Source organism: Thunnus albacares, chromosome 14, assembly GCF_914725855.1.
Source record: "Thunnus albacares chromosome 14, fThuAlb1.1, whole genome shotgun sequence".
Classification (NCBI taxonomy): Eukaryota; Metazoa; Chordata; class Actinopteri; order Scombriformes; family Scombridae; genus Thunnus; species Thunnus albacares.
The window spans coordinates 6,038,606-6,061,201 of NC_058119.1; the positions used below are offsets into that span (position 1 = coordinate 6,038,606).

General features: G+C 41.1%; 1 protein-coding gene across 2 annotated transcripts in view; it reads left to right on the forward strand.

Moving 5' to 3' along the window:
• The window catches only part of LOC122996964 (inositol polyphosphate-5-phosphatase A), a 148,125-nt gene that overhangs the window by 76,765 nt on the left and 48,764 nt on the right, over nucleotides 1–22,596 (forward strand). For both annotated transcript variants that reach the window (XM_044372796.1, XM_044372797.1), the window contains exons 5-8: nucleotides 11,745–11,808; nucleotides 13,738–13,841; nucleotides 20,186–20,238; nucleotides 21,429–21,548. In XM_044372796.1, the coding sequence (XP_044228731.1) occupies nucleotides 11,745–11,808; nucleotides 13,738–13,841; nucleotides 20,186–20,238; nucleotides 21,429–21,548 (341 nt within the window). The remainder of the gene's footprint in view (nucleotides 1–11,744; nucleotides 11,809–13,737; nucleotides 13,842–20,185; nucleotides 20,239–21,428; nucleotides 21,549–22,596) is intronic.

The following is a 22,596-nucleotide window of genomic DNA, read 5'->3' on the forward strand; positions in this document are numbered from 1 at the left end:
TAATACTGAAACCAGTTACATTGCAGAATGACTTGCTAGTTAATTAGCCAAATAAACCAGCTGTTAACCTAGTTGACTCTTCTTCACATGCTACAAGTGCTTTCTAGTATCAGCTACAGTTAGAAGCTGTTAGTGTGTCACAGTTACTGAGACAAATCATCCTTTTCAGACCGTTCACTTTTATTTTTTTAATTTACAATTTTGCGACACCCGTCTCTAGATGGGCTTTTATATAATTAGACAGGAAAAGACATACTAAACTGCACAATACACACATAGTAATACAATAAGAACAGCATAAAAAAAGAAATGAAAAGCACAGAATCATCCATGACTACATGTCTGATCCCTGTTTAAAGGCACAATTTCCTTCAGATACACTGATACAGCATAGTTATGTAATTCATCTGCACCTCGCCTCAGACCCTCTAGCTTGGTTGTTAATGTTTTATCCCTTGTTTATGCATAGCCACTGTTCCAAATCTTCACAATGGCAAATGCAAAGCCAAAGTCATGTGTAACATTGAGTCTGATTTGGTCTCAGATGTAACAGATGCACTGTACATGGCGTATTCTCCTCCTCTTACACGTGACCTAATGATATACAATACAGTACCACCTGGTCATCTGTTGAGCATTCAAAAGGGTGGCCCAGGAGACTTGTTGCAGACCTGCGTGGGCCCCCGCAAATCCTCTTTTCTTCCCACATTTCTGCGGTTGTTATATTTACAGGAGAGCAGACGTGGGTTTGCTGCCACTCTTGCCCCTGGCACAGGACCTCTGCTCACTCACATCTTAAAGCTGTCTTTCAAGAGGGGCCACGGAAAAGGCCGGATGCTGTGATTTGTACGGATAAAAAGAAACATCTGCGTAAGAAAAGTCCTCTGTTGTTCACTCTTTTTTATTTATTATTATAATAATACAATAAGAGGAAAAAACCCCATGACATAATTTCTTGTTATCTAAGAAGCTGAGGCTGCATTTACATTTGCTTTTCATGCAGCGTCCATGTGCTCTTAGGGGCGATGCACTGGAGTATAACTAAGCTAGCATGGAGGATATCCAACCATTTAAATCAAGCCTCTGGGAATTTTACATAACACATCATTGGCGAGCATTGGTTTTTACATAAAGACAAAGAAGGCCACAAAGAGCCACCGGACGGGCGTCTTAGCCTGAGACGAGCCGCTGCGTGTGTTTTTGCAGACTCCTCTAAAGCTTCACGGTCCTGTGGTCACTGTTGTGCTCAGAGAACGCCTCTGCTCATACCCAGACAGAACACAGACAGAAAGCTGCTTATTTTTTTTATACATCGAGGGGAAAAAAATGATTTTTCTGAACGCGACCTCAAAACTGAACCCTCTCCTCTGATGTGGCGACTTTTCGGCTTGAATCTTCAGAGGAGAGTGCAATCCAGTCTCTGGGCCCAAGGAGATAGACCACCATCGATTGTCCCTGTGCTGGGGAAGCTGTCATATTTTATAGATGTTTCATGCTCATGATCTAGACGATGTTGCCTTCATTTAGGAAGAGTTGTGTTTGTACTAAGGGAGGAGGAAGGGCTCTTGATGCAGAGAAATGAGGACCTCCCTGATAAATTCTTCTCACAAGTGACAAAGTTATGCCACTAAGATGCAGCAAACTAATATATTTCATTATGGGTCTGCGCAATAGAGCTGTATCTCATTGGGCAGCCAAGGATGCCACTTTGTCATTACAAGGCCACATGAGCTAGCCACAGGCAGCGTGGGACAGGGACAGAATCAAAGCTGCCTCCAGACAGAAGCTGACTGATTACTTTTCTAGCTGACATCACAGCTCTGACAGCTGTCTTAGCGTCCTTAGGGAGAGTTGCTCAATACTGATTATTGGACACAGAAAGTTGCTTATGTCACCGGTCACTCTACCCCAGATGTTGACATCTGTGTGTGCACCCCTTTTAAAATAGGATTAGATTTTGCAAAAAAAAAAAAAAAAAAAACATGAACATGCATGAAAGTAAACAAGTTCTGCTGTCAGTCACTATCAAAAACTTTTCAAAGCCAAACTTCTTTACAGTCTTCATTTGACCACAGTGATCACTTAAAATTATATTGCTTCCATTCTCCCTACAGTCTGCATGATCCTAATTCAATCAATTCTTTTCACAAATGAGGCCACATGAATAGGCGCAATATTAAATCAGATAATAATATAGATTGATGAACAGTCCATGACAACATTAGTGGCCTTTCCAAAATGCAGAGATGAAAAAAAAAAAAAAATCAATGAGCTCAAAGACCTGTCATTTGCATGGGCCTCTTGCCCTAATGGGAATACTTTTACAGATGGGGAATTACAAGTTGAAATATTCTTTTTGATTATTGGACATCCATAGCCAAATATGATTTACATTAATGAGCATAAGTATATTAAAGACATTTTATCTCCCAGCATCCGAAACAATTGAATAATGGCCCTGGCAACCAAGCAGTGGCCTGAGAAAATAGAGAGGAGGTAATGTCATTTTAATTACTAATGGATACCTCAATTGTTCAGACTTTGATTTTTCATCTTTGGGAATAATCTAATAAGGCAAATATTCATCATCTTCATATCCCTTTTTAAAACGGTGATTTTGTCAAGGCCAGACAGCGTAGTTATTTAAAGAAAGTGGACATTTACCATGTTGGCCTTTACGATCAGCGGTTTATTTGAAGATTGCTTTCAAAAGATTATTTTCTTGTGAAGAAAGAAGACTATATCAGACATCTGCATGCTCAGTTGCAGATGTCTGATATAGTTAGGGTTGAGAAGTTGACCTTGTTAGCTGGGACAGACATTGTAAAATTTCCCTCAGATCTTTAAGTATCTTGCATATTGCTCCTCGCTGTTTGTCACTGAATGAATATTACATCCTGTTTTGGTACTAGTTGTGCTTGTGTCCTCATTAAATTGTACACTACAGTGTTTTGACCTGAGCTTTATTATGAAGTTACAGAACAATCTTAGCATAGCTGTGTGTAAATCATGGGGTCAAGTGACCTTTAAAGTGCTCTGCTTACTTTGTTAAACTGCTCTAGTCAACAGCAATTCACTAGAGCATGAGACACAACAGAGCAGTCTCTGACATTGCTCTCTAATTAGGTTAAAACATTCTGTTTAACACTGAACATCATATATATATATACAAGGCATGCAAGGTCCTGATGACCTCGAGGCATTGAAAATATATTGTAAAAGATCTCTGAGTTAAGATGAAGTGATATTAACTAATCTATAGCTTGTAAAGGATTTTCTAAGTGGTTTTTATGAGTTCCTGTGTTTCTGGTTACGGCTTTTTTTTAATTACCCCTGACCAGTCAATGCCTTTCAAAGTGCAGTGTACACCCACGTGACCAAAATGAATGTTAAGATAGAGAAGCAGGTTAAGAAACCTTACATAGACTATCTTTGGAAGATGTAGAGATGCATGTGAAAATATTAAACTGTTGATTTCATCTTTTCAATTGTGAAGGTTTGCTTGCTTTTCTCTATTATTATAGGATCATAAATGTAAAACTTTTGTGCCTTTGGACTGTCGGTCAGATAAAATTAGCAATTTGAAAACATCAATTTTGTTTAGGTTAGTGTTGGATTCTGGATAAAAAGGGCTCTACCCTAGGTTAAAGGAATACCTCAGTGATTTAGCATTGTGCTTAATAAACTGGGGGACAAGAGACAAAATTAGAATGGTCAAGATCAAAGCATCAGAGGCCAAGATATGCTGAATTTTACTCCTTACTATAGGTCAAGCTTCAGAAACACTGAATCCTAACACTTCCCATAATGCAACTCAGTAGCATCTTTCATTACCCCCTCCCTACCTCCTAAATGCCCATTTTTCAAACCCCACACCTCCACCTTTTGTTATAGCTCAAGCAAAAAATTACATCAGTTATTTTTCAAATTTTGGAAAGCTCCCTCCAGAGCCGCAGAGGAGAATTCTTTTCACAGGCAGAGTAGTACTCCTCGTGTCTGACTAACTAGCATCACCATTGGCTACTGCAGTAGCGGTTGTCTCTGGGTGAACCTGTACTTTATGTGTAAGGTGTACCTGTGTGGAGCTGCTGTTTAATTTATTTTCACCATGAATTTATTTGGACTGCTCTGCCATGCAAAGGACCATTTTGCCCAGTCTCATTAAGAGGTCAACAGCAGCGCAGGCCCCACAGGTGTAATCCCATTTACTTTGATCCTCTGTTTTTATGTCCTCGTTAAAAGCTGCTGAAGTAGCAACATGGTATTAGTAAATACGCAGTTGGAATACATATGAGCATTAATCATTCTGTCTAGTGAACAGGGCACTGCTACCTTACTAGAAATTGGGGACTGAGCAGAAATCATGCATTAGATTGAATTTAGATTTTTGTCCTTTAATTAGGACAGGAGTGATGTATCTTTGATTCAAAGATACATCACATTTCATCAAAATTGGTAACATCAAATGAAGCACATTACTTTCTCCCTGCTTTATCAGACATATTCAAACCATCTTCTCTGAAAATAGAAACGAGGTGCTATTACTGTGCGTATCGAACAATTTTAACAAAGTTATCAAACTCTTCCATCTGGATTATGCTGAAGAAGCCAATGATGTGGTCTAGAGCAAAAAAAATTATAGAGAAGCACTTTTAAAGTCTGAGTCATATCATGTATACGTGTATTCACTTTTCCTTTTTTTGTTGAATGTCATTGCTGTGATGGTTTTATTGCTTTAGACCCCTCTGCCGGGCAGGTTAGAGGAGTGACTGCACGACTGATGAGCGTGGCAGGAAATTGGCAGATGGAAGCATCCATTTCACCGCTAATTAGAGGGTCCAGAAGCCCGCCGACTGACAGGGTTCAACTGGGCAATGTAGTGCCTGCCAGCTCCCATCCCGTGCGCTTTATAAAACGCTCTTTAATTCCCCGGCACAATATCATTAACTTTGTAAGTGGATGAACACAATGGACAAGCAATTTAATTAACTTCTACCATTGAATGTTGGAGGGGAGACTAAATGAAATTAATGCACAATATTTCCCAGCGAGGCAGCCAACCTTGGGAGTGGGTCTGGATTGTTGGCAGGTCAGGCGCTGCCGTGGGTTTGGCCAATTATGCCTTGTTTAGACCCATCCATAATATTTTCCTCAAAAGAAAATAAAATCAGTGGTTTTGAGATCAATCATGAGCGTATGTCGCTCTGCATTCTGGGAGATTTTAGAATAATGAAGTGGAAGCCCGGAAACACTCTGCCAAAAACCTTCAGAGTCTACAGAGGTAAAATACAGATATCATAACAGATTCATACAGCAGTGGTGGTTTACTTGAAATAGACAATCAATAAATGGGTGGATGGAGTTTGAGTTTGGAAAATGCAACCAATATGGTGGTCTCCTTTTGTGGATCTAGGGATGGCAGTGTCGGTCGGTCCATCACTTTGGTCCAGACTGAAATACCATCTATTGGATGGATTGCCATAAAAGTTTGTGGAGACATTCATGTTCCCCAGACGATGAATCCTACTGACTTTGGTGATTCACTGACTTTCCCTTTATCGCCACGATGAGGTTGGCATTTTTGTTTTTTAGTGAACTGTTTCAATAACTATTGCCATGAAATTTGGTACTAATATCCGTGGTACCCAGAGGATGAATCTTACTGACCTTTGTGATTCCCAGACTTTTCCTTCAGCGCCGCCAGCAAATTGACATTTGTGTTTCAAAATGAAATGTCTTGACAATTGCTGCATGGATCCTTTTTCTTTGTTCATCTGGTTTTCTTGTGTGAATTTTGGTGATCCACTGACTTTTCAATTTATCCAATACTTTGGTTTATCTATTTCAATTTGTGTTTTTATCATAATAACCATTATAGCCGTACAAAGCTACTATTGTGGCTGTAGACTCTAGTCTTGTTGGTATTGTAAGGTAAAAAATGATCCACTGTAGTCACAATACCAGTCAAAATGAGGTTCAGGTGGTCTTCTAGTGAATCAGAATGGAGAATCTGCTGTGCTGCTGTTTTAATTGTAAGGGATCAATACTAGTCCTGCTTTGCCATGTAAACCAATTTTCTTGCAAGGTTTGCTCATGAAATCCCTCATGGGGGCAGTGGAAGAGCATTAAGGAGAGTAAGCTTAACTTACTTGTTTATCTTACTGTGAAATAAATAAGTAAATTCAAGTGAACATGTTTCCTTTTACTACATCTTCGATCAGTCTAATTCTTTCCATCTGTCCCTTACCTTTGCTCCCCAACACACACCCCTGAGACAAGGGCTCCTTCAGGACGTGACTGATGACTCCAACACTCGGGCCGCTTTCAAATCACAGGAAGTGACAGAGGAAGTTTTAATGAGAGTTTTGTCTGTGTATCCAGTCAGGCTTTCCAGGCAGCCGATGAATAATAGACACTGTGGCTCAATACTCTGAATACTCAATCAATGGCACTGGGAGAGGGCCTTGGCAAACACATATGGCAGCCCGGGGGTGGGCGGCGGGCTCAGGAGGGGTAGAAAATACTAAGGCTTCTCCATCTGTATCTCCGAGCTGAAAAAGCAAGCCATCTCTATTGATGCTGCTCACTTTTGTGCCGGGGTGTTTTCCTTGCCGGGGATGACAAACAGGCTGTTTGTGCAGTATTGGAGATTTGTGCAGAGAGGCTCCTGTGAAGGTGCTCTTTTAGCCTACGATCCTGCATATCAATGGGTCCCTTGCTGGGACATAGAGGGCAGATCTTGAAATAGAAATGTGGATTCTTACATTCACTAGCTGTTGTCGGAGCACATAGCATGCTGCTCTATTGTCTGCTGAAAGATTCACCCTTTACAGTTTGGTTTGAAGGATGTTTAGAATTTAGCCATGTATGAATGCTGGTCTTTAGTGACTAATGAGGGTATTATGTACCTATTAGTCAGAGCTTATGTCTATTCCCGCTGCTCTAAGCTGTTGTGACATAGCATGTGGTCCTGATGTATCGAAACACCATTTCTTCATGACAGCATATCTGATTGACCTTTCCGATAAGACTGTGTGTATGTGTGTGTACATATTTGAGTTGTTTTTTTGTGGTTATGTTTCTCTGTGCAGGTTTATGTGGAAGTGTTGCCTCAATTGTGGTTTGACAGATGAGGGGACTCCAGGGATTTCTGAGCAACGAGATATAAACTGGAAAACAGCCCATTTTGTCTCTGCTGTCTAGAAGGCAAAATGCCACAGAAAACCCTGGGGAGATATTTCTCAGAGGTAGCTGTAACGAGCCATGTAACCCGAACACAGAGTCAACCCTGATTACAGAGCAAGCACTGTATCGCTTGAAAAGAAGTGTTGTTAAAGGGTAATTCTGGTCATTACAACCAAATCTTATTTTTAGAGTTTTGGCTGTTCCTCCTGTCAGTAATAATGGATGGTACTGTTCATCAGGTTACTTGCTGAGATCTGGAAATCTGTCAACATTGCTTAAAAGGAACACAAGCAGTCAGATGATCAAACAGGTTGTCAACAAACCCCTTGAACCAAACCTATTTTGAAAAAAACTATGAAGGCGGACAGTAAATTACTGTTGTAAACATCCGTCACATTTTTACAGACCGACTTCAACTTTAACCTACCACGCTTCCTTGTTGATTCTACTACTGATTATTTTCTTGATTCATCGTTTGGACTATAAAGTGTCAGAAAATAGTGAAAAATGCCCAGCATATTTTCCTGGAAATTGAAACCAGTATATATTTGGCATTTTTGCTGAAAAAACATCAACAAAAAAACAAAACAAAAACATAAATGATTTATTGATGATCAAAATTGTTGCCATTTACTTTTCTGTCAATGGAAATTGACAAATGAATTATTTGAGCTCTAATTTGCATGCAGTTTTCCTTTGCAATTAGGCCTATTAATTACCTAAATGTCAAGTGTGCTCACTTTCAGTCTTACCTCCAAATAAAGAGGTTTAGATAATCTGACTAGACTGTTGGCTTGTTTACAACCTGCAACTCTGCCAAAAGATGAAACGCCAGTTGTACTAACAGAAGACTAATACCTATGAACTGATAGCGGCACTCCAAAAAAACTCCAAAACCCCAATACCTTGGCGTCAGTTAACTGTTTTATTACTTACTGGATGATGACGCATTTCAGCAAACGAGCCTTTATCACAGCACCACAAGAGTGGTGCCATCGGTTTTCCATGGAATAAGCAATCATCCCAAGGTGTGTAGAGGAGTTCCTACTTCTATTGCCACAATTAACAATAATTTACAACGGACACTTTTCATCAAGAGGGTGCAGACAGACATTCTACCTGTGCACATCTACAACCACAACATCTGATAGAGTTAAAAAAAAAAAGAATGCTATCTTAATCAAAGCATCCTGTTGTTCAACCACAGTCAACATCTCAGAGTGAGCTTCACTTTACTGATCTCCTTCTTGAGTGTATCGTCTATTTTCCCTATTAAAACATTATTGGACACACATTCTCATCACTGTGCTCCACAAACCCATAAGCCTGCACTTTGCTAGCGGCTGGGGGACAGCAGAACATTACCCTCTGAAGTTGTACAGTGACACTCTGATGACACTAGAGTGTGTATGTGTCAGCTCTCCTGGGACTGGCCCCGCTCTCCCTCAGCACAGATTGGAGGTGAGACCTTGAAGAAAAATTATTACTTTTATGTTTGCTTTATGGCTCATTTTTCACATTAAACGCAGAAAATCTATTCAGAGGTCACAGAATTCCTGCTTCTCTTCATCGGCCAGAACTAATTTTTGCAGCCCTCAGTATCGATAAAGCATTCAGTGGAGCAAAGTATGCAGGCTATGTACTGCAGCTCTCAAGTCTCTATTTTCCACCAGCCAGTCTATTGGGACTTGTTCAGCCCATATCTGCTGGGGTTTTGGAAATGTCAACTGCACACTTGCATGAAACACACACACACACACCCCCACACACACATAAACACACACACGGAAAGCGAGCACAGCCGCCGTTGTGTCAGTGTGCCCTTATCTCAGAGCGGCGTAGCCAATACGACTTGTGATAAGAGATAGCATTGCCAGAACGAGTCATAAAACCCCTGCTTTTATGGCGCGGTTATTGTCTTTCTGTCTACAATTATGGTGATTACTCATTTCCCCTTACCTCCCCCGCGGCCCTCATGGTGCACTTAATAGACTGCATTTTACTAATGGAAAATTAAGTAGCCGCCGTGGCAGTAGGGTTTATAAATATGTAAAATATACTTTTAATTATTTCAAGTGAATCTGGCAGCTAATCAATAAAGTGGGACGTGACAAACATACGTTTGACACAGGCCATTGTAAAGCTACTGGTAAAAGATAAGCATGGCCTGTCAGCGCAGTCCTGCCCTAATGAATATTTTGAGCCTGTCATGTAAGGAGACAAATGGATTAATTGCGCCCTGCTAATATAATAGCTTCTTCATGAAGAGTGCAGCAGGGAGGCAGAGGAGAGGAGAGAGAGAGCACAGCAGCTGCTGGGTTTTAAACCCTGATGTCAAATAAATATTTATTAGGGTTGAGGGTTAAGTAGATTTTTGCGATTACACGGATAGCCACTTAAGCATAGTTGCTTATCATTTATTTGAAAATTGATTTGTGCCGATTTGTTTGATGTCATATTAATTTTGTTTTTAGTGGTCTGTCTCATTCACTGAGGGCCTGTAGAGGGATCAGCCTCTACTGCAGCAGAGACAACGAAAGGGTTTAATCATTCATTATATTATTTTATTTATTTCTTTTTTTTCTTTGCAGAGACCATCATTAAGGTTTCTGGGTCAGGTTTTTGGGTCAAACATAAATTTTCTTTAAGCCAGCGAGTGTACTTTGGAAGCTGCAACTAATTATTTTTGTAATAGATAAATCTGATTTATGAATAGATTTATGATTCAAATAGATTTATAATCAAAAATAATTTTGTCTATTGCAAAACTTCATATTGCTTTTTTATTGATTCAACAGTTTAACCCAAAGATATTCAGTTTACACCACTATAAAACAGAGAATAGCAGTACATCTTCATATCTGTAGCTGGAATGACTACATCTTTGGGAATTATTAAAAAATGTTGTCTATTAGTTTTCTGTTGATCAACTCATTTTATCAGCTGTAATATTTTGACTTAGCTGAAAAATTGTGCTATTGCAATTTAATTTGTAATAGTATGAAATATAAATTTCTCATGTCATATTTCAACATATGGTCATTTTTACTTCACTACCCACTGAAAGATTCACACAAACATCAGCAGTTAGCATAGTGGCACCATTTTGACAAATCGCTCGCCCTGTTTCCCTATCCATCTCTGTCTTCTAAGTCTCTCGATGGCAGTTTAAGGTGAAAGAGAACATAAAGACATGTGAGCACAAATAAGTATAGGGGGGCCTTCCTGGAAGCCGTCCTCTCGCGATGGGGAGCTGTGACCTTGAGTCCTGCCTTCACCCAACACCGTCCCCTCTCATGTGCGCCCCCCCCACCCACTCTTCCTCCTTCCATCTCCCTTTTTTTTCCCTCTGTCCTCCGTCAGAGCAAGGAAGGAATGACGGAGGGAGGGGAACGCGGCGGGGTTCGGGTCACCAGCCGCTCTTCTCATCAATTAAATGTGCGACAGTGTTTTTTTCCTTCGGCTGAACTTATATGTCAAGGAGATGGGCAGGACCTCATGTTTGTGCTTTTGACAAATCAGCAAATGTTTAATCTCAAGATGTGCCGGCGCTCATAAATAATGCAGAGGCCGGGCCGGGCACAAACTCTCTCCCAGCGTGTCGGAGAGAGGCGTCTGCACCAGCCTCAATAGGAAAACACAGGAAAACCCTCGACTAAATCCTCCTCCATGCCTGGAGTCTTTTCTTCTGCTGTCTTCTCTTTCTTTTGATCTCTCCCCTCCATCCTCTCTTCATCTCTACTGTACCTGAGCGTAGGTATCTTTCTTTTTCTATCTCCTACCTTGCAACTTCACTGTATTCTCTCCTCCACTCTCTGCCTTAAGCCATTGTTTTCTCACTCTACTCACTTATGTTTTAATTTGGTCGCTCTGTTCTTTATCGTAAAAGTTACTCACCCCCGTCTGCTTCTCTCTTTGAGGGGAGAAAGGAGACTGAGAATTATCCCGAGCCAAAGGTCTGCTATCTCAAAGACACAGAGGATTGAGCTTGAGCTTTGCCTCCATTTGCCCTAAATGTAAAGAGGAGCAACAGAAAGCAGTGTAGTGGACTGTGAACCGCATCAAATCCCCCTCTGCACGACTCTCACTTCTTCCCACAGAGTTTGATTGGCTTGTCCACCGACTGGGAAAGTTTCCTGATTGTTCACAGGGAAAATTAAGATTTTAAGCCTATTGAAGTTGATCTTTGCTCATTCAAAAGTCCATCTGAATGTGTCCTTTTGAAAGCTCAAATTGTTGACTCACCCACATTAGAAGACTCCGAGCCCAAGAATAGGGTGTACAGAGATGGCGCTGAGTGTACTGTACCGAGAGCACGTTGCACCTGTTGTTGTGTAGACAATGGTGTGTAGTGTTTGAGCGGAGCTGTGGGAAGTGTGCTGTGGAGTGTGTTAAAGACTTTCAGCGCAGTTTATCAGCGCAGCGTTCTCACATTAGGCTGATCCTTCGCACACTAAATATTGTGAAAAGCTGGATCCAGATTCACTCGAGAAATGAATGTTTTGAAGAAGTATGCATAGGAATAATTCACCATCTCACAAAATCTTTTCTTCTTGCAGGCTCTTGGAAGTTTCTACTTTATCCACGAGTCTTTGAAAAACATCCACCAGTTTGATTTCAAAGGTGAGCCCCTCCCCTTCTCTTTACAACACACTCACAACTCACACATATACATCACTGCCAGTATCTTGAAATGAAATCCTCACATCATGGCCCCTCATCCCACCCCTGCATATCACACACACAAACCATTTGCAGGCTATTCCAGCTTCCATCAAAACCAGCGAGCTAAGATTGGCTTTGAGGATAATGTAAAGGGAGCGGGATAGAATGGTAATGCTTATTAATATTAGGATTTAATTCATATGATTTCGGGCCTACAGTAATGGTGTGCGGCGGGTTATTGGACAGTTACAGCGGTCTCATCAGCCTGCGGTGTCAGAGGGCCCCGGGGTCTGGCGGCCGTGCTAATTAAAGAAGGGATATAGATGTGGAGGCGTCTCGCTTCCTATTAGACCCAAGTCAGCATTAGCACCAGTTACCCCAGTGAAGGACAGGGCGAAGGCAGGGGAGGGGTCGAGAGGGGAGAGGACCACTCCCCACGCACACACACACACATACTTTCAAGATTAGATTTCAAATCTGAATTACATAAACTACTGTACATACTGTGTAGGTTTGTTGATGTTTTCTTTTGTTTTTCTCACAGCAGACATTTTGACTTGTCAAAGTAGGAAAAGCACAGGTGTTACTAGTAACATTAACAATGTCTCAGTTCTATTCAAGTGTTTCAGTAAGCTGTGACAGTCAGCCAGCGTGCCTGGTACCTGGACCCTGAAACTGAAGCAGCTAAATGGAATTCAGCCATCATTTGTTTTATTATTTACACCTGTGCTTTTCTACTGTGATGTGTCAAATGTCTTGAAAAAGGCCTGTTGGATGCTCTTTAAGAAAGTCACTTGGTGATTTTTGTAAGTGACCTGATATTGGAGGTTTAACAATACAACCACCTCATTATAATGTTCGGTATAATACTCAACAGTTGGAAATGCTCACAAAGTTGAACAAAATTGGAATAAAACAAACTGCTTACAATTCCATATTATTCCTGCTGAGGCAAAGACTGTGTTTTCAAGTTTCACCATGACTACTTAAAAAAAAAAAAGAACTCTTAGAAGGTTAAATGCTTTATGCAAATAAAAATTCTATTAGCAGATGTTTGTATAAAACTATGTTGTCTCACAGCAATAATTTAAAACCAGTCCTCCCCCACACACACACGTCACCAACTCACTCTTGGCAGTGATGCTTGCACTGTACATAAGTTTGAATATGGACTTTTTTATCACATTAGTTCTGTTGCACTGTCAATGTCAATTTTATGTATATATTCCAAAATCACAAACATGCCTCAGAAGACTTTACAATCTTTACAACGTACAAGACCCTCAATCTGGATAAAGAAAAAGCTTTAACTAACAGAGGACAGATCCCACTTCTAGGATGAACAGACATGCAGTAGATGTTGTATGTTACGTTTAGATTATAGTAAATATAGAAATTACCCTGACACAGCAAAGCCCTTCAATTAAATACATAATCTAGCAACTACTGTTTACAAATGTAGGCAGTCAACTATGCTCTGCTGCAAGCTTTACACATCTCTTACAAGAACCTAATTGGATGAAAGAACCACAAGCATACAAGAGAGTTGAAGTGATTCTACTTACAGTACTTAAACCCATTAACTACAATCATCCTGTTAAATCTAAGACAGGTGTATGTATATTTTTATTTTACCCACGCCGTGACCTCTGACACTCTCTTCAACTGAATGCAGATGTTCCTCACTCTGACCAGCAGGTGGGGCAGTTGTCTGAGGAAGGCGAAGGTGGCTGTGGCTCTCAGTGAGCACTAATGTTATTCGTGAGAATCTCAATCACACGTGGGGTCTCCAAAAATGAACACCTTCCATGTTTGTAACAATAAGCTTCTTGCCTTTTCCTCTTTTCCTCTCTTTCTGTCTCTGTCCCTCTTCTCTCTCTCCATCAGCCAAGAAATTCAGGAAGGTGGTCGGGAAGGAAACCTGCTCAGAGACACTAGAAAGCACACCCTCGCTGGAGAAGGAGAAGTTTCCACAGGACTACTTTCCTGAGGTGGGTAGTGTAATAAACACGTGGTGTTGTCATCTTCCTGTTGAGACGTCAAATGACAGAAATCACAGTGGCACGGTGATGAATTAACACACAGCTCTTTAACAGAAACTAAACTGAAAAAGTGATCAGTGCTGACTTGCAAAAGAAACCTTATAAAATATCTTAACCTGTGAGTCTTGTTCTTTTATTGCCAAAATCCAGATAATAATTTCTACAATAATCAAATTCTCCCATCCTACTTCTTTATTGATTTTTCTCAAGTCTTTTTTTCTTTTGTTTTACAATCCCAGTTTTTTTTTCTCTGCTTCGAGGAAATCCGGCCGACACACGGCTGATTTGAAGACAAATCAGTCAAAAAATTCAAATCGTGAAACAGAGAAACTCCTCGCTGTGTCTGCCGTGTCCCGTGGAGCAATTCTCTGCTCACTCCGCTGTGTTTCAGTTTTCCGGTGTGGTGCGGTGTGCCATCAGAGGGGAGCTGAGCGCTGAGCAGAGCTGTGCTGATATAGTAATAAAGAGCACAACCGCCCGTGTGTCATCCCCGCACTCCCCACTCATCTGTCAACCATGCTCCGACGGCCGCCTCCGCAAATATATGCAAAACAGATGGATACGGCCCCTTCACACACTTCCCCCCAATTTCCGTCTCTTTCACACACTGCGAGCCCCCCCATCCCACCCCGCTCACCCCCCCTCCCCCCCTCCTCTTCCCCAACCCCTAGTCACCCTTAAACATGCACACAAACATATGCATTCACACACACATACCCCAACAGTTTCACGACTCAGTTTTCCAGAGATGATCTAAAACCAATTACACTGATTGAGGCGCAAAGCCATTTAAAATGATTACAGCAAAGCATTGTTCTGTGTTTAACAGGACAAGCAAAGAAAACCACCAAACAAACCTGGCACGGCGCAGTGCAAGAGGGATGAGGGGAGTGATGTAGAGAGAAAGGAGGTGCGGGAGGAGGAGGGGGTAGATGAGAAAAGTTTTGCCCGGTGATTTATGCTTCTTTCCCGACTGGGATATGAATCTGGGATGATGCTCCAGAGAGCAGCACTCCAGATAATGTTAGCCCATTTAAAAAGAGCAGATTTGTGTAGTCTATCAGGGTCGCCGAGTATTTTTTTTATTTTTTTTTTCTCCTGTCTCCCTCCTCCTCCTCCTTCTCCTCCTCCTCCTCCTCCTCCGGCCCTCCGTAGTGAGAAATTGGTTGTTATCATAGATCACAGATACTGCTCAAACCTCTTATGAAAGATGAATTAATTTCACTAATGCTTTAATGCAAAGCTCTCATGAGGGAGGCAGACTGGTGATAACCCCTGCCTCGTCCCCGCTTCCTCCGCTCGTGATTTATGCCCTCTTTTAGTAGATGAAACCGCCTAGATTTGCCATCCATCTGCAGCTTTGAGGAATCCTATTACACCGGGATCTTGGACCGGACAGAACGCCACACACAGACCCGAACCAGTTGCTCATGTCCCCAGCTCATTCAGTTTTGGGTCACGCAGTCTTAGACGTGTCAAGTAGCTATGGTGACGAATGTGGAAAGAGACACAGAAAAGACACAGAGGGCAGGTATCTTGTTTACATGCTCGCAACTCATTTTCAATGCAAATAAAGTAGGTTTTATTTGAAATTCATCCTGTTTGTCAGACAGAATCCTCCAAGGAAGGTTGCAGAGTGATAGCGGACAGCTCAGGTAGCTGGTGGAAGACAGATGTGTGTGTTTCCCTGCTTGTGTCTTACCTTTACAGTCCCCCATTAATAAAGTGTCACTGAGCGATATGTTGATGACATCATGGTAGGAGGGCTTTTTCTATGTGTATGGTGTGTGTGTGTGTGTGTGTGTGTGTGTGTGTGTGTGTGTGTATAAAAGTGAGAAACAGAATGTCAGTCAGTACATTTCAGCGCACTTGAGACAATTGTTTAGACTCATGGTGTGTGTGTGTGTGTGTGTCTGTACACAGTAATAGCTAAAAGTGCATGTGCAGACAACACCGAGAAGCGTGCTCACAAAGAGTCCTACTCAGTATCCGACCAGCGCGTCAGTGGTTATTCAAAACAATCAGAACTTCAGTCTTTTTCCAGGATAATATTACATAACGTTTGAAAAGATCCTTTTACGATCGCTTTCTGTTTCAGCTCTTAAAAGTGGCTAAACTCAATATCGTAAAATATTGGCTAAAATTACTTACATTCCTGCTTCTTGCTCGTGGATCTTTCTGCTCCTATTTGATTCTGATTTAAGTGACAACCCCTCCACATATGCAAAACATCACTTCTTTCTGTAATCCCACCCTGAGTTATAGCTGTAAGTGAAGGGGAAAGAAGCGGGGACATTAATTGAAATGCTGAATAAGAAGGAAGTGGACAAAATTGTGGGCGCATTTCTTTTGAAAGGTCGCCGTGATGGATTTGGCGGCTTGTCGTTTCCCGTTGTTCCGTCAATCTCTCCACCTCCCCAGTGGGCATTAATATATTTATTTGTTTGGCGCAGTAATACATGCCTCCAAAAACCATTGCATCATAAGGATTTGTCATTGCCTTATATAAATAAAGTATACGACCCAGACCTTAATGTGCCCTTGCTATTGATTGTTTTACACAGGCGCTGAAAAAAAAAAAGAGAAAGGAAGAAAATAGCCGGCAGGCTGTAGATCAACATCCATATGAGTTTGTATTTGTTGTTTGGCACCATGAGCATGTCCATAAAAGCACTGACTTTTCATACCCTTTTAGTGCCCTCTGTAGTAAGCTGTGATACGGGGCTGTGATTACTTTCAAGTTCTGCCCTCGATGAAAGTTAACTTCCTTCATATTTTACTCCTTTGATTTAAACACCACATGTGATTCATAGGTGCGATGTGTACGTTAAGGAGATGAAGTCATTTAAACTGGCATTGCTTGTAAAATTCTCTCCACATTTATCACCAGACAAGACACCTGTGACACAGATGCTGTTCTGTGTGACAGGCGTGATCCATGAGACCGCATTATCCTCTCATAAATGAGGGGGAATGAAAGCCAAATGAAGGCTTTCTACACTCATTTTTTTTTTGTGTGTACAGAAGGATCAGAAAAATTAATTTTATAACCGCAAAAAACTCATTTCAGCTGCTTTTTGACTCTTTTTGTCCATCATTTTCTTTCAACTTAGTTTACAATGTGAAAGCTTAAAGTCCTGCGTTGTGTTTACTGTGATATGAGAGTGGTGACAGTGACAGAGACTGCATTCCATACATGTGGTACATCTTTATCCGAGAGCACACACACACACACACACACACACACACACGTATGTCCATGTGCTGTCCAGTCACATAAACCCTATGTGAGGCCCTCTCTTATTTGATGGGCCCCCCTGGATGATGGAATAAAGATAAATGCGACTGTCTACTGGGGCTCAAATCAATCAGCGTTTGTGTGTATTACTTATTACTCACAGTGCATTTCTGTCACAGGGCTTTTGTGTAACCCCCTCCTCACCCCCCGCCCTGTCCTGCACTCTTCTATCACCCCTCCCTCCAACATCACCCCCGCCATAATATTATTTATGGGGGTCGGACTTTGAGCTGAAATATAAGAAAGGTCAAAGAATCAAACGGGATGGACTGGGAAACGGAGGCGAGAGGGTGTTTTGGACAAGAATTGGGACTAACGTGTGTGTGTGTGTGTGTCTTGACTGTGTCACGTTTGACATTTTATAGGAGTGTAATTTTCCATTGGTCACAATTGGGGAGTTTTATTTAGTGATTTCCAGTGAATCTGATGGTTCTACTACCCTACTCCACCCCATCTTGTCTGTTTTTTTTCCCCCCTCCTGTCTGTCTCTCTTTCTCATCCTGTGTGTGTGTGTGTGTGTGTGTGTGTTGCGGTCAGCCCGCATATGTATTGCCCGACACCCCTGGATGTGACCCACTGTGTAGCCGCTGTTCATCACTGTCAGGGGCGGAGACGCCATCGCTGACCTGTGGAAGGTCAGCCAATGTCACCCTGAGCCTTGTGACCTTTTACCGTTGCCCTTTGACTCCCACCCTCATCCCCGCCCAGTGACTCTTTACAGCCACTAAACCTGATATATAATATGATTACATGTCACCTATCCATTTAATCCGAATATGTCTCCTATTCTTAATAACTCTGATTTAGTATTTCAAAGATTATATTGGCTAAAATCAGCTATTTTTGTGTGTGTTTTTGTGTGTGTGAGGGACGGAGGGAGGGAGGGAGGGAGGGAGGGAGTGATGATGATGTTTCAGCAGGAGATTAAATGGGGCTGGACAGCATCTGTGTCATCATCTCTACTCCAATATCAGCTGCAGCAACCAAATCATGATGTCATCATGTTACCCAATAGAGAGAGAGAGAGAGAGAGAGAGAGAGAGAGAGAGACACCTTTCTTCTTCTGCACTTTGATTGATTGCATGATATAATTGTCTCGACTGGACTCCTTTTTTTTTACAAAATAAAAATACATGGATGCATGTACTACTTCACCATCATAGTCATCCGCGTGTTTACCTCATGTGTGTCGTGAACGTGTTTATAAGCAAGCGATGAAGCAGGGGGTCAATCAGTCATACGTGGAGGAAATGGGGCAATCTGGGGCCGGGTGTCAAGCAAGTGATGGATTTTAATGCTGTGATTGTAGTTAATGGCTCTTTAAATTAAATCGAGATTAAACGTCTCTGGCTGCAGTCAGAGCTCGTATGGGCACTGAGCAAGCCCCCCCCCTCCCCCCCTCTCCGCCCTCCCCCTCAAACATTCACTTTCTTTACTCAACTTTACATCAGCAGCTCTCAGATGAAAACATGTAGTGCAGTAATAGATTTTCCATGCAACAAAGTCGGTATGTAATTGAATATACATGTACGGTGATTACTGAACATACTCGCTCCTCATTGCTCGTATTTATCTTTTCAATATATTCTGATTCAGTTTGTTTAAAAAAAAACAACATATTTTTAAGTGTAAGGTCAGTCAGTTATGCCGCAGTGTGACACTCAAATCCAATTCCATTTGCTGCTTTCAAAGTCACAATATTGGGACAGCGAGTTATAATTGGGCCCATACATCCTGCCGAGGCAGTATGGATTAATTCAAGTATGCTAATGTAATTCAATTTGATACAGTTAATCTTGTACTAATGCAGATTGAAGGATGTGAGGCGCAATCAAATACCTCTTAGCCTTTAATTTGCATCTGAGTTTTTTAAATAAAATTAGTCAATTTGTAATTATGTGACCTGGCCCATAATTAGTTTATTCATCACCGCAGTTAACTCCCCATTAGGAGTATCAGAGAGAGATAGACAGAAAGAGAGAGGCCGAGGGAAAGAGACTGATCTATCTATTCAGAATGAGAACACTCACAACATCAATTTGTCTCTCATTTAATAACCAGCTTCATGGTGAATCATGTGCTGTTTGAGAAAGATCTTTGGACTTGTGATTGGATAATTAACTCAGGGCTGGTGGGATCTGATCAAACAGCTGCATACTAGATGTCCATACTGTGGCTTATATGCTCTGTATGTTTTGGATGACTCTCACCTATACAGGCGGGAGGCTCTGGAATGAAGCCAGAAGTTCATAACATTTCTCTCAATTTATTCATCACACATGTTGCAAACAAAATATCTGAAAAGTAAAGTTGAGCTGTTTTTTAGTTGGGTTTAAACAAATAAACAAACTTCCTGCCCATTAAGAATCTTTACATATAATTTTGTAAAGTGTTCCACTTGTTTAAGGCTGCAGCTAAGGATTATTTTTATTATTGATTAATGTGCTGATTATTTTCTCAATTAATAAGATTTTCTTTTGGTCCAAATTAATGTTATCAAATTACTTGTTTTGTCCAACCAACAGTCCAGTACCTTCATTTTTACCATCACATAAAATACAAAAAAAGCAGAAGAAGTATGCCTTTTTCAGATTATTGTATTATAATATATATTAAATTGCTGGATTTATATTATTGATGCATGTAATGGAGTAAAAAGGACAATATTTTCCTCCGCATTGTAGTGAAGTAGAAGAATAAAGTATCATCAGGTGGACTTCCTTAAGTGCAAGTACATCAAAATTGTACTTAAGTTCTTTAGTAAATGTGGTTACTTCCCACCACTGCTAATCTATTAATCCACTCATCTGTTAATTGAATTGTTTATGATTTTTGTAATGAAATTGTTCTCCCACACAATGGATATGGTTACTTCTCTTCCTTCTCTTCTCTTCATTTGACATAATATCTCTTTTGCCTCATGATGACAACTGAAAACCTTAGCAACGTCAAATTCTACAACTGTCACACTAAATTGAGTCTCTCTGTTCTGCAGTGCAAGTGGTCCAGAAAGGGATTCATCAGAACTCGATGGGCCCTGGCTGACTGGTGAGTCTTTTTAATAAGTCCCTGCAACAATACATCCCGTCTCATCTCTGTTCAGCCCTCAATCTTTACAAGTGTATCATTGTGATTAGAGATGAAGATCTAACCATGTCATGACATCTCACAGTGAGCTTTGCGAGGTGCGGTTGTGGTAGACAAACATAGACAGAGAGAGTGAGTTAGGTAGCTGGATCCTCTCCGGACAGTGTGCCACGCAAAGAGAGCAGGGATTTGATTAGACGTAATCACGTTAGTCAAGCAGTTGCATATGACAGATGACAAAAAACATTACATGCAATTGAACCTGTATGGGATGAATACAAACGCTTGCTTCCAGTGTGCAGAGCAGGGGACGGAGGGGGGCGGTGGGGGGGGGAGGGTGACTGAGGGGTGGAAGAGGGGGATTGTAATCTAATAGAGGGATGACATGAGAACTAAAGAGCTGAAACGGTAAGCATTTAATAGGGGCATGACGTTTGACAAGAGCAGTGGAGAGAGAGAGAGAGAGAGAGAGAGAGAGAGGCTGGTGAAGAATAGGGAGATCAGATCAAAGATAGGATCGACACAGATAGCAGAGGCCATGCATGTATTCATTTGTTCAGGATGTCGCCGCACAATAAACCCCATGAGATAAGAGCAATTCCTCTGGGTCTCCCTGCTAAACGCCATGCTAACAAAACACAGTAGATTGATAGGATCAGCAGGGAGATGTTCATCACTGTACATTGAGCTATCTTGCTTTTGCCTGACAGGACAAACTGAAAGAAAGCAAATTAGTGCTTGTATCGGTATCCACACCTGCATGTAGCATATAGCAGGTTAAATAGCATCTGTATCAGAAGTGTGTTTTTGTTAGGAATGTGTAGCAATTCGATAATGACAGAAATATCTCATTGTTACTGTTTAATCATACAATTAAAAGCTCATGTAATGCCTTGATTCACAGATCTCTGTCTCTCATGGGATCCATTCTCATCACATTCACTTATAGGTCAACAACCATAAATTAATTGTCCAATATCATTTATGTGTACAGAGATGGATTCCAAAACAGTGAGTTCTTATCAATGCTAAAGATGCTTACAAGTACTAAGTTAAAAGCAAGTAGCAATTAGTTTGTAATATATCAGTTTGTCAGTTGGAGTGAAACTGATGTTCTGGCTAGTTGCTCACGCTATGTTTTTCCAACACAGTGCCTTTGATCTGGTCAACATCCACCTTTTCCATGATGCTTCCAACCTGGTGGCCTGGGAGAATAGCCCTTCGGTCTACTCTGGGACCAGGCAGAAGGCGCTTGGCTACGTTTTAGACAGGTACACTACATCCATTTCTCTTATTTTCAATCCCTCTACTGTGATTCTTGATAAGATCAAGGCAAGCCCTGTTCCTACTGCAAACAAATGTTTCATTGATATATGACTGTAAAGAGACTTAATCATACTTTACAGTGTTTTTTGGAATCATTCTCTGTATAACATGTCTACTCTTAGTTGAGAAGCATGTGCTCAAATTAAATTAGGAACAAGGTATTTTGGGTATGAATCCCTCTACTTAACCTGCAAATTTTCAGATGCCATCAAATTGCAGATATATTTAGAAGGTAATGATAACTGCAAAGTTCTGCCACTTCAGAAAGTCTTATAGCCAGGACAGGTGTGTCGGATGAAAAACCGGTCACTGCCAGGGATAAATAAAAAGAATGGTTGTAGATACAAAAAAGCTTGTAGATACTAGTCACAATCCAGTCTGACATGACAAAACCTGTATTGATATTGTAATGGTGGGATTCAGCCCTAGACCAGTGGGATTACATCTGACTGTAGAAGTGTGTGGTGGGGGGGGGTCTTACTCACTACACGGTCTGTGAACTCCCAACTCTCTTTTATCTTTTCTTTTCCTAAACCTTTCTCTAAGTCCTTCTTACTTTTCAGCATTTTTCTGTATTTTTGTAGTATAATCCTTCATTCATCCTCGTTTCTATCCCACTACCGGCAATAAAATCTTATATTGATAGTCATGGCCTCCACAGGATCATTTTAATGATCCTATGTTTTGCACCACTATCAGGTCCGAATTCCCCCTGGACAAACACTTTGGTTCACTTTCATCTCGTAATGGGTTGGAAATGGGTCACAAAGGATCCCTCTTAATTTGACTGCCATGTTTTCTGTGCACATTCATGTTCCCCAGAGGAGGAAGCTTTTTCATTCTTAACACTTCATGAGCTCAGCTTTGTACACTAGATATCAAAAACGAATGCCCTGATATCAATTCAATTTGCTGTAAATGTTCATAGTCTGTAGATTGTTGACTTGACCTTTCCTGTTGCACCAGCACCCAGCCAAAGTTTCCAATTCTATA